The sequence below is a fragment of the Hyperoodon ampullatus genome (assembly GCF_949752795.1).
Source record: "Hyperoodon ampullatus genome assembly, chromosome: 4".
In the NCBI taxonomy this organism is placed as follows: Eukaryota; Metazoa; Chordata; class Mammalia; order Artiodactyla; family Ziphiidae; genus Hyperoodon; species Hyperoodon ampullatus.
Window position 1 is genome coordinate 99,698,053 of NC_136917.1, and position 13,591 is coordinate 99,711,643.

The 13,591-nt window shown below is 37.6% G+C and overlaps 1 protein-coding gene across 14 annotated transcripts in view; it reads left to right on the top strand.

Moving 5' to 3' along the window:
* Nucleotides 1–13,591, top strand: part of MCTP1 (multiple C2 and transmembrane domain containing 1) — a gene marked incomplete at both ends in the record, with an annotated part of 539,514 nt that overhangs the window by 514,070 nt on the left and 11,853 nt on the right. For all 14 annotated transcript variants that reach the window (XM_079702735.1, XM_079702743.1, XM_079702744.1 and 11 more), the window contains 2 exons: nucleotides 8,263–8,372; nucleotides 12,322–12,431. In XM_079702735.1, coding sequence (XP_079558861.1) covers nucleotides 8,263–8,372; nucleotides 12,322–12,431 — 220 coding nt within the window. The remainder of the gene's footprint in view (nucleotides 1–8,262; nucleotides 8,373–12,321; nucleotides 12,432–13,591) is intronic.

The window sequence follows — 13,591 nt, forward strand, 5'->3', positions numbered from 1 at the left end:
AGGTTCCATTATTACCCTCATTTTACAGATGAAGATAAGTAAATTGCTCAAAACCACACAGTTAAGGCAATAATGGAGGTGGGATCTGAACCAGACTTAGCCACAGAGCCAGTTAGTCAGAAATCTAGTCATCCTCTAAGACTGTGGTCATCCAGAAGGCTCACAGCCTTCTCTAAATTCAGTTGCCCTCTCAGCTGTGCATTTGAACTCTAATCAGATTTAAAAACACATTTGGAAACGAAACAAATGATTTCAAAAGAGGGTTTTAAAAACACACACACGTACACCCAACTTTTTCATTAGAAATTGGGATAAAGAAGAACTCTCCTGGCATTGCTGTTTGGATTCAGAAACAAGCCAGTGCTTCTGTTCCCTGTTGTCACTCAGGCTTACAGTGCTGACCCCATAGAAATGGCAGGAGAAATTCCATCCACCAGCAGTGTCCTCAACTAAGCTTTCAAATGGCTACCAGCGGCAGAGGCTATTCCACACCCTTGTTATTTTCTCTGTAAACCTGCTAATTTGTCACCAGAAGGGAGTTTGGGACATACCTTGTTTAACCTTTTTTTTTTTTTTCAAATGGGGTCTAAGGACAAGCAGTAACTTGTCGTAGGCCACCATAATCCTGAGTGTGCTTTCACATTTTCTAAACCTTTCCACAATGTGTTCATTTGGACTTTACAGAATTTTTATCTCAACACTTGTATTGTACTGTCCTGGGTGAAAGTATACTCTGTCACTTATTTTCCTGTCTGGTTACTTGGGAACAGCAGCCTCACAGCTTCTGGTGTGGCTTCAATCAAGGTCAGGCCCTTGCACTTGAGAGTCCATCTGAAAGCAGAGTTTCTCCTGGGACAGAAAGCCTTGAGAGGGGATCATCTGTAGAACGCTCTCTGGAAAGCGTATTTCCTGCCTGCTGGCAAGGAGATTAAGTCAAAGGTTTTGATACTGATATATAGTCCTAATCTTGCAAGAGCTTTCAAGAACTATCAGGGCAGTTATAAGGAGTTTTCTTAAATCATTAGGAAGAGGGAGATAGGCAAATCCCTTAGGGTCTACATGATGAGGGCTTTGTCAGGCAAGAAATTTAGCTCCAGGGAGCTCTCTCCCCCCTGACAACAAGTACATCTGCATCCCCTGGGTGCTTTCTGTAAGGTTTATCTACATTTATATTTAATGGAAATTTAACATTTTATGTATAGCCTTTTACAGATAATTATTTTTGCTTAATTAGAACTTAACATGAGTAGTCAACAAGTTTTATTTTTGCCTTGGCTTCAAGTCATTTTCGTTTCTGATAGAAGATATGTTCCTTCCCTTCCTCATATTCACCTCCCCGGCTCTCTCCATCTCCTCCCCCGCCTCCTTCCATCCCATGTGGTGTCTCCTCTTCAGGTTTTCCTCTCCCCCTTCCACTTTCTCTTTCCCTCAGTTTCCTCCTCTCTCTTCTTGCTCCTTCTTCCTTCCTCCCTTCCTCCCTTCCTTCCCTTCTTTCTTTCTTCTTTTCCTTCACCTTCCTCCCTCCCTTCCTCTTCCTTTCCCTTTCTTTCTTTTCTTTCTTTCTTTCTTTTTCTTTCTTTCTTTTTATTTATTTATTTCTCTCTCTCTCTCTCTCCCTCCCTCCCTCCCTTCCTTCCTTCCTTCCTTCCTTCTTTCCTCCCTTTCTTTTCCCTTCCTTTCCTTCCATTCTTTCTTTCCTGGCTTTCATCATATGCTTAAGAGTGCCAGCTGCCATTTTTAAATGCCTGTTGTTTACATTGCCTAGCCCAGGGGATACCTCTTTCCAAATTTTTGTCATTTTACCATCACCTTTAAAGTTACGTGCAAAAAGCATAACATTAAATTAATGGGGCAAGGCACAACTAAATGCGATTAAAAATTGTACTGTAGAAAATGAGTACTGAAAAGCTTAGTACCTTGAACAGAGGAAGCAAAAAATTAAGATGAGGTAAATACTCATTCTGGATTAGAAAAATGTGTCAAGTCAGCAGAAGGGGAAAAAAAGTCTTCTCAATGTAACATTATAAAGAATCTAATACCATTTTCTAAAATGGAAACTGACAAGTTAACACTAAGTCATCTGGGGCAAAACTAAACATGCCTAAAAGGTTTCATATATTTAGGAATTCTCTCTTATATTTCAAAATTTTGTTTTTAATATGAGCAAAAATAGATAAAAATAACTTGAATTCTCTTAATAAGGAATTGTATACATAGTTTTATTACTACTACTACTACTACTACTAATAGTTATTTGTACCAGGCATTGTACTAAGAGCTCTACATGGCTTATCTTACTTAACTTAGTCCTCTTTATAACCCTGAAATGTAAATGTTTTTGAGATCTGTTTTATTTTTTAAGAGAAAATATACTGTCTTAAATGGTCTCCATCTGTCTTCTTAACCTTAACCATATCTCAGAATCCTTTAATGTTTCAATGGAGGGTTCCTATTTTCAAGGTTACTATCAGGAAAAGAGCCAAGGCACCCAGTAACCTGGGTAAGATTTGATATCATAAAAACTGTGTAAGACACTGAGATAAGATTCAGTAGTCGAGAGTCTCTGTGAGTTGTTAAGTTGCTCTCTGGGAGAATTTCAGTGCTCTAGATTTCAGGCTGAAATCTGTATCTGAAAAAGAAGGAATATTGGCACAGAGAAAACATTTCATTACTTCGTGTGCCTTTATTCAATCTATACCTCATGGCTACTATTTCCATAGGTTAGAAGCATAGATCTGAGAGGAAGTCTGTTTTGCAGGGCATTTTACTGAGTGAAGTAAGAAAGCTGTGCACCAAAACCATCTTTAGCATAAGAAATAAATCACGTGAACGCTAAACATATTCCAAACACAATGTACACTTTGTGCTCTGTGAGGTTCAGTTTGCTCACAGAAGAGCTGTAGTCAACAGTAAACTAGAACAGTTATGTCTCATAGCAGATATCAGTCTTACTGTTCCCCTTTGCCAGAGGTTACACAGCAAGACTTTAAAGGAAAAGCAGAGTTATGATCCAGATTAGCTCTTTGGGGTGCAAATTTGCCTTGCCTCTTCTGTGAAATCCTCAGTAAGGTGAACATATGCTCTGGTTTCCTGGGACAGTTCCGTTTTATGCTCATCCTGATGTAAGACTCAATAGCTCTCTCCCTTAACACTCTTAAGACACTCTCAACCTAGAAAGAAAGTGAAATAACATTAATTTTGTAACATCAATACTTTGAGCAAACACGTTCTGTATACCTGCTGTGATCGATACAGCACAGGTGTCCAAGAGATTCATTTTCTATGATGTCAACAGGGCTGACAGTGACCTCTTTGGCATCAGTGACTGTGGCAGGATGCAGCTGGATGCACGAAGACCCCAACCCCACAGTACACATACCCTGACACCTATCACGTTGGCTTCTTGTTCCCATTTGGAACCGAATCAGTGAATAGGAGCACTTGTCATTTTGGTTTGAAAGTCAGTGAACAGGATTCCCCAAATATGTAAGGAGTGTATATTGATCCTTCACGTCTTTAAGAGTTTCCTAAATATCTCACAGCTAGGAAGTAGATATTTCTTTGGAAAAATCTAGTTAACTTTCTGTTGTGATACAGGATAGTAAAATAGGTGATATGAAAGAATCACTATATTTCAAGTGTGCAGTTATTGGTATTTTGTGGACTATTTAAAATAAGAAGATTTTAAGAAATTATGTGGAATTATTAGAAAAACTTGTACAATATAAATCTCACATTTTCAGATTTATAGTTATAGTTCTTTTTTATGGGTAACTTTCTTTTTACATCTTCAAAAGAAACCTTCATAATGCATTAAGAAAAACACTGTCACTACCAAGCCTTTGGATGATTAACTACACTATGATATTTCTTTCATCCAAGCTGGTTTATAAAGGAAAGCAAAAATGACAATAAAAGAAATGTACCGATTTATTCTCTACTAATAAAGTATTGAACATTAGTGAAAAAAGTGTGAAATATTGGAATGCAACACAGAGCAATTCCACTACCCATTGCAGTTTTGGGTCATATACTGTATATAAAGAGTAATTACTTCATTGGTTGGAGACCACAATGGAGGAATATAGAATTTGATGAAAGAGACTTTAAGATAAAAATTTTATCCCAAAGCACTTGAAAACTTTGCCAACACTCCAGACTGTTTTATTTTGGACTGTGGTGGCCAGGGGTGAGGGCAGTGGGCGCGGGGTGGGAGTGCAGAAGAAAGAATGAAAATTAAAAGTGAGCAGATTTTTAAAAACTCTTTAGCCAATAATCAACATCAGTACTTGGATTTAAAGAATCTACTAAAAATAGTCTTTGTAGATGCCTGAGATGACACGTTACTAATGAAGATCCCATATTTAATATTTGCACATGACATTATTAACATTAAATCTGGTGGTTTCTAACATATCTTCCACTTCCCATTTTTGAATCAACTTTCCGGATTTCATTTTCTTGCTGATCATGGTGTTTACGATAATAAATTTCTAAATGTTCGCAAGTCTTTTCTTCTTGTTTGTCTCACTGGGATCCTGGGTAGGAACTGAAATCTTCCTGGGTAGAGTGGGAAGGTCACATGGTATATATATATATATATATATATATATATATATATTTTTTTTTTTTTTTTAAATAGGAGACAATCTATTTATTTATTTATTTTGGCTGTGTTGGGTCTTCGTTTCTGTGCGAGGGCTTTCTCTAGTTGCGGCAAGCGGGGGCCACTCTTCATCACGGTGCGCGGGCCTCTCACTATCGCGGCCTCTCCTGTTGGGGAGCACAGGCTCCAGATGCTCAGGCTCAGTAGTTGTGGCTCACGGGCCCAGTTGCTCCGCGGCATGTGGGATCTTCCCAGACCAGGGCTTGAACCCGTGTCCCCTGCATTGGCAGGCAGATTCTCAACCACTGCGCCACCAGGGAAGCCCAAGGTCACATGGTATATTGTGCAGAGAACAGACTCGAGTTGGCTGGTTGTAATCCTAATCCAAGCTCTGTCACTTTTCCGTGAGCCTCAGTTTTCTCTCCTGTAAAGTGGAGAAAAATATCTGTGTTGTAGGGTGGTTGTGAGGATTGAATGAGCTGTGTGAAAAGCACTTTATGGTGCTTAATGAGTATCTATTTACATTCTACTTCTTTCTAAATATAATTTAGAATACAAAAAAATACATTAAGAAAAAATAGATAAACCGTGTAAAATCATGCCCAGGGAATACTGATTCATTTATGTCTTCTATCCATGTTACTTTAATAATGATATTGGAGAAAATCAGGGGATTATCCTGATTATAAAAGTAAAATATATTAATTGCAAACAATTTGAATATTACGGGAAGATATGAGGAAGGTAAACATCCATTATCTTTAATATTTTGACACATTCCCTTCATCTATTTCCATCCTGCTCATTTCAAAAATAAGTTAGAATTATACTTTATATCACATTTACTTCCCATTCTTTTCAGTTTCTATTAGATCATAAGCATTTTCACTGTCTTTAAGCAATATTTTGTGATTTCCTAATAGTCTATCATTTGTATGTAACATAATTAATTCTACCCAACATGTTAGTGATTTTTCTTTTTGTTATTATAAACAAAACTGCAATGAAAATTGTTTCAGATGTTCATTGACTATATTGGTAATCCCATCCCTTCATTTGTCATATTTGTTGCAATTTTTTTCCCACTTAGCCTTTTAAATTTATCATAACTTTTGATATGTTTTTAATGTTATTTAACTTTTGCTACCAGTTATTTTTCTTTGTGATTTTCTCTACTGCTTGTATGTTCAGGAAGTTCTTTCCTATTCCAAGGTCAGTAAATAAGTTACCTATCTTTTTCTGTTTTTATAATTCATTTTTAGCTTTTTGCTTTTAAATTAATATAGTATATATTTGGGATACCTCAGTTTGAGATAGATGCTGGGGTAGATTTGAGCTATTACAAATAAGTTTGAGAATTTATTAAGGCAGAATTTAATATAATTTTCCCCAAATAGTTAAAACAATTACCCAGTAACATAATACTTCCTTCTTTATGATAGATTTATGATGGTGCTTTATCATACAATGATCTCTCTTTCAATGCTCATCTTTCATATTTTAATTACTTAAATATCTGGTACAATAAATGCTTTCTCATTATTTCTCTTTTGAAAACATTACTTGGCTATAGGTATTCATTTATTCTTCCAAATAAATGTTAAAAACACTTGATCAAGTTCTCCCCATTTCACTCCACTCCAAACACATTAGGATTTGCCTGACATTGCATTAAACCTTTGTTCAACTGAAAAAAAAAAAGTATACATTCTTTTAATATTCAGTATTCCAATGCAAAAACATAGTATCTCTAATTTCTTAATATAGATTCTGTACATTTCTTGTTAAGGTATGGCTAAGTGTTTTATATATTTTATTGCTATTGTGAAAGAAACATTTTTCACCTCATAATTTCAAACTGGTACGATATTATTCTCAGTGAACTTTCATTGTATAATCTGCATGCTTTGTCTCCAACTTGATTTATTCTGCATGTAGAAAAATATTTTGTAAGAGCACTTTACTTCATAGACAAAATGAACTTAGCTGGTGCTTGAGAGAGAACATTGAAGGCCATGGAGATTATTAGAGCAGACCAATTTTGTAATTATGAAAGGAACTAGAAGGAACCACTGGTTATCCATTTTATTGTAAAATGTACAATTACATAGGTGAAATGAGTGCATTTTATTTTATTACTGGGGAGGGAAAAAAGACAAGAAATTGATGCACCCATGTCTGTAATGACGTGAAGGGCAACTTTTGAAGACAGTGGGGGCTCCGAGAGTGTGTAATTGTTCTCTGTACTCTGAGCCTTATGCGTTTCATCTACCTCATTGCCTTACAGTCCGTTTTGGTATAAGTGAGATGAATAATGTAGACAATATCTCCCATGGGAATTAAATTTAAAATGAGGGCTCTAAGTAACTGGTATCTAAAGATCATGTTATAAAACTGGCATCCATGTCCTCAGTCCCACTGTACCCTGTTGTCCTCGGAGGCTGCCCACACACCTGTCATTCGCTTGCCCTCAGTTTCTAAGGTGGCAGGATGCCAGCCCCAGCCAAGTGTTCACAGTGCAAAGTGCTTTAGACTCTTCTAAAATGAAAGTCAGTATGTAAATGTGCAACATGACGACATTATTATTCTAGCTTCCTGGCTGCTTTCAGCAAGCACTGACTGCCACATGAGGTCTCAAGTGTTCTGGCACAGTGTGCAAGTGTTCAAAAGAAGTTAAAGTAATGAAATTGGATCTACATTTCCATAGAGATTCAAGCTGGCATGGAGGAATGGAGTCATGGGTTGGATGGTCTCCACCAAACAGCCTAGGCAAGTGCCTGTGATGCCAGGCTACTAAGCAGAATTTTCTATCGTGAAAGGGCACCACTGTTTCTTCCTCTGGGTCTAAAATTACAAAATGTGGCCATTTCTCCCAGGCTCACACCACTCTCTGGGTGCTTTGTGCTCAGTCCTCACCCATCCATTCCCAGGAGCACACACCAGATTTGCTTAAATCTAGCACAGGCTTTAAAATGAAGAATAAAGTACAAAGTGTGGGGGGGGGTGTTTAATTAGAACCCTGACTAATAGAGCATGAAGTATGTGACTATTATTCATAAGAGGCGGGGCCAGGCTGTGTATCTGATCTACCTAAGGTGCTGTCTAGAAGTGGCCACTTACTGGATTTCAGTTGACCTTGTTATTTTTTTATTTAAATTTTTTTTGCAGTTTTCATTGCTCACAGGTCTTCTCATTTGCACCCAGCATTCCCTTCTATTAAAATATCTGGAGCCAAGACCAAACTTAGGTGTATGGGTGCTGGGGCCAAGAAACTGGGTTTGCTAAGTATCTCATCATGGTAGGTCCAGGGTCAGCACAGATTCCGCATTTGGTCATTCTGAGACCTGATCTCTTTATACCTCCCCTCCCCCTGGCTGAGATGTTTCTGTTTGCCAGGGCAAGAGCAACAGAATCTGAGTCTTGTGCTTTGCAGCCACCTTTATACTAGCACAGGTCCGTAATGCTGAGTACTCTTCCTCCTCTACCTCCTTTCATATCCTAAAAATTTCATGGGCTTCACGTATCCATTTATATATATGCAAAAATGAAGTTCATTTAAGTTTAAAAATATAAGAGTGGGACAATTAAAAGAATTCAAGCCCTCAAGGATACCTTTACTCATATAGAATCTCTCTCTCTTTTTTATTGTATTTTAGGACAGCGAAAAAAAGGGATTTATAAATAAAATCTATGCCATCCAGGAAGTATGTATCAGTGTCCAGAACATCCTAGATGAAGTTGCTTCCTTTGGCGAAAGGATAAAGAAGTGAGTGATGCTGACATGTGAGCCCTTGTCTTCTGTGGGACAGTGTCCATTTGTTTCTCAGAGGGTGAACTGCCACATTCTTTCTGGCAGGGGACACTCCTGGGTGGTCTGTTGCTCAGTTTTATCATTATTTACTTTGTTTCTGCCAGTCTTTGGTTTTATGAAAGTTCTGTCAATTTCCTCCTTGAAATTTAGAACATATTGGTTGGAAAGAAGTCATACTTGTAGCTTTGAAGAAATAACACCGTCCTAAATTTTAGCACATTTTCACAGTGAGACTTTGTTCTTACACAGAATATGAAATTGAGATAGGAAAAAAATAAACCAAGTTGAATGAGGATTTCAGGTAATCAAGACACACCTGCATTTTATTATTGGTCCAGTTATAATTTCATCAATAAAGTTAAATTAAAAAAAATCATACTATATATAGCACCCTGCAAAAATATGCTTTCAATTTTGTATATTTAAATAGCTGAGATCATAATTATAGATGAAATAAACTAATACTTTGTCATTTAGAAAATATACATAATTTTTATAATTTACAAAACAATTTTTTAAACAAGGAAATAGAGCTTCATTGAGAGCTGATGTAAAATTAAGAAACATATTACTCGCATTTTACTTCAAATAGTTTTATTAATATATATTTAAAAACAACTGTTTAATTATAAAAATGGTAAGGTGGATTTATAATTAGTTATTACTAGAAAATATAGTAAGGCCCCGTACCGACTAAACTATATGAAAATTGGCCTACATAATGATTTCTAAATGATCTATTCAAGAAGGGGTGCTGTATATCTGGATAAGCCTACATTTTCCTAGTTTTATATATCTATTCATTGTTTACTATTCATAACCAAAAGTGTTCTGCAGATTTAGATCCTTGGGCATACATAGAAATTGAAAGGAGTAAATTATGTAAACTAAAGGTGTGAGTCATTCATCTGGTGCCTTTCACGTTTCAAGGCATAATGCATTTTATTTTGTATAATTTTTTGTTTAACACATTTCCACATATGCATAGGTGCTGAGTTTCCACTTTTTCATATCATATCAGACAGAACAGCCTCCCTCTCACTCCCAAATGTGCCTCTAAGCAACATTCAGTATCAGACTTCTAAAGACTGATTTCCACATCTTTTCTCTTTTCTTCTTCTCCATGTTATTTACATCTCTAAGCATGTTTCCTTGTTCTCCACAACCTATCTGCAGAAGCAGAGTGTGAAGTTCTAAATGGGGCATTTCCCTATTGAGTATTGTCCTTTCTCTGAGGTACACTGTGTATTGATTACCTGACAGAAACACCTCATTTATATCAGAAGACCCTGGGTCAACTCTAAGGTCAGGATTGTGAATGCCTGAAGGGGAGAGGCTTCTTTGTAACTCTGGGTGTTAGGAGACTCAGACAGGTGCTTGGCTGGAAAAGACCATGGCCAGTTGAAGGAAATGACCAGATCCTGGCTGTGGACCAGCCTTGGGGAAAACTGGATTTTGTGAACTTTTCAAGGTATAGACAGAGGTGCAGGTATAGGCTGAGGTACAGGAGCACAGTAATAGGATCTAGTGAGTCTTGTAGGAGCTATCTTTTCAGCACAGTAATCTTTCAAATACTGTAAGAGAGAAGCTCCTCCTGGGGTCATGCGGGATAAAATGGATCTATCCAGAAAGCAGATACAGAAGCAATCTTTAAGTACAAAATGAAAGCCTCCATAATTACCACATCTTGTTACTAAATCATTCCAGAACTTTCTTGAATTGCATCTCTTAAGATCATATTCTAGATATAGATTCCACAATGCACTGTGGAAAAAGAAAAGGGCAGTCTTTTTTTCCCCGTGGGAAAAAAGCTACACTGGTTTTCCTTGCCATTTTTCCTTCCAAGAGGAGGAAGAACACAGGGAGGGCTTCAGTGAGGCTGCCCAGAGAGAGGGTTTTCTGCGTGAAGAGCCAGTGCCCTCACACATGGAGTGGTGTGATAGATGGCTCTGAGCTGAGCCACAGGAGAGCAAACAGACCCTCAGCCTTCTGTTCTCTCTACAAGCGGGCAGAAGCAAGGGAACTACAGGTGTCAGTGAAGGAGGGAAGGCATGATTCTTTGCCTGGTGACAGTTATAGGACTCACTCTGGCCATAGGAGATAAAAAAAACACGACAGCAAAGCCAGACCCCAAGAGTTACTAAAAACAAGACAACCAGATTGATCCAACTTTGGCTTTTTTTACTAGAAAAAAACATTTTTAGGAATTTGACCTAGAGAAAGATGAAAAGCAAGCCATATGCCACAAAGCTAAGGAATAACTCTTAAGTGTTAGGCTGAAGGGCAGTACATGAGAAAATCTCTTGAGAAACATCCTTTATTGGATCAAAAACTTCCCTGGAAAAACCCAGCCCAAGTGAGCATAGCATCCATTACTGAGAAATTAGAAGAAATAAAAAACACTGACATTTATCCATATCATGTACAATTTCATATTTTCTTGAAGTGTCTTGGCGCCCTTCTCACTGCTTGCTAAGAAGAAATGCCATACTTTAGACTCCTAGAGTTGAATGGCCCTAATAACTTCATCTTGATTCACATAAACATGTTGCCATCACTACCAGTCTTCCTGGATACAATAAAAGCTGTCCCCATTTTATAACCGGGAAGGTTGACGCTTAGAGAGGTTTACCACCTAAAGTCACATAGCAGAATCTAGGCTTTGAACACAGATTTGCTACCTTCTTTGGTTTTTTTTCATTAAATTATGCTAAAGAGTCACTCAGCAAGATGTGTTAGTTCCTCTTTGGAGGCTGAACTTCAAGGCAATGGTATGCCTATAAATGGAGATATGGTTATATACCCAACCTCGAAGGCTCCATGGAATGGTTCTGTTTACTTTATAATTTTGTCACTCTCTCTTAGAAACTACCAGACTCACATTAGATGTTCTACACAAAAAGCCTAAAAATATCCCAGTCTTTCCACGTTCCATTTGCCTTCTGTCTTGATCTTTCTTTCTTTTTGTCTCATTAAAGTCCTTCCCATCTTAGTACTGTCTCTTTTGTAACTTCCTGTCCTTCTGTTCATTGATCCCATTTTTGTTCTTTGTTCTGATGTTATATCATTGTCAGTACTCCGTCTTGCTTCCTTCCCTGACCCTCTACATTATTAGTCACCAGCAGTGTGGAAACACTGCAGAGCCATCAGCCAGGCCCTGTTATAACCCACCCTTTTCCAGCTTATACTCCCTTTTTAGTCTTCCCAACAAATCTATCATGTGCCATGTTCCCCTTTGCTATCAACAAGGTAGGGAGAATGGTAGGTAATGTTGACTTTATTTCTTAATTATGTATTTCTGGGAAGAGGGCTATGATGGCAGGTGAATTTTTACAAAACTCCCCCTTCCTGACTTCTAATTCCACTTGAAACATAACTGAAGTGGGAAGTGAGTATTCCTCTAAGGATTTCTAAAGTTCTGAGGATTTACACAACCGTGTAAGATTTAGATCTATGGACGATCGTTGGCAACATTTTATTTCCAGTGTGGTTAATCCTGTGTGAGAGTTCATAGAAGAAAGAATGGTAGGCCCAGGGGCATTCTCCTCTATGAAAATTTGGAGAAAACAAGATTCAGTACTAGTTTTAGAAGTAGAAAAAGATTTTTAAACCATGGGGAGTCACCCAAGTAGTGTGGTGACTTTAGACCCTTAAGTCACCTGGGACAATCTGGAGAGGTTGGTGTCAACACCCTTTACCTGGGCCCTGTGTTCATGAAGTTGAGCAGATTATGACTAACCTGTGTCTTCTGATAGCCTATTACAATTGGCATCTATTCCAGAGAGAAATACAGTCTTTACTAGATCCTTAGTCCAGATTTTGAATCAGAATCACATTTATTTTCATCTTTGTTTGAAAAAAGTATGAAGTGCTCAGATTGCTGATGTATTCATTTCTCATTCAGTACTTTCAACTGGACCATCCCATTCTTAAGCTGGCTGGCCATTGTAGCCCTGTGTGCGTTCACACTCATCCTGTACCTCATTCCGCTGAGATACATTGTCCTTGTCTGGGGTAAGTAAAGCCTTTTTTTTTTTTTTTTTTAACTGTCATAGCTGCTAAGAACAAACTATTTTTAAGGGATGAGTTATACCGTCAGTAGTTCCCTATATTTATGGTCATGAAGCTACTCCATGATGAAAAGAGACAGGTCAGTTAAAAATCACAAGAGTATAAAGATTTAGGCCTATCTGCAAATGCATTTTTCTTATCTGGCACCATAGGCTCCATCATACTATAAACATGTAGTTGTGCAGATTCTTCATATATCAAAGTGTAGCTTTGTCTAGATATCACTCTGATTTATTTCCACCATTTATACATAAACAGAGGCATTTTGATCCATATGGTGCATTTAGGACAATATGCTTTTGTGCTGTGGTACTTTATCTTACGGAAATGTCCATAAACATGGTACTATATATGGCTGCCTGTTTAAGAGGTCACCTTTAAGGAAGCAGGAAAAGGGTCCTTGGCATTGGCAGGCTGCTTGGGAACAAAAAAACCTGCTTTATGTGTACTAAACAAGAATGCTTCTTGTTAAAACCCACTTTAAAGGTGATATTTGGGGGTCCTAATTTCTAATGCAATTATGCTTCATGCAAACAGTTCCTATGTACCTAGACTATACTTAGGTGGTACTTTCAGCATTCTTCATAGTTTGGGGGTTTTTGGGGTTTTTTTCTTTCTCTTATCTGACACAATTGTTTGGAAAACTCAATTTTCAGTCTCCAAGACCAACTAACATAAAACTACATTAATGATATATACATATATATATATAAACAAGACTGGGTAGGAGTAGAATTCTCTATTGCCCCTGGCCTGCATTACACCTGAGACTGCTAAACTTATACAAAATGCAAAGAACCAAAATGGGTTTTAATTTCAGAACACATGTGCTTACACTGAAAGCAAAAAGATGAAAAGGAATGTTTTGTTCTTTTCTTCTTAAGGCTTTTAAAGAAATATCCTGGAATAAAATGAAAAAGGGTCTGATGTCTCCAAGCCCTCCAGTTTAAAAATCCTTACCTCGCTATTCTTTTTGGCATATCTTGTCATGTCTTGAGCACGACCTCTTGCCCCTTATCATCACTATCATTACCTTTACATCTTGGGTAGGGAGTGGAGGGTGAAGGGAAGGATGATTATGTTTTCCTGCCTTAATTTCTATC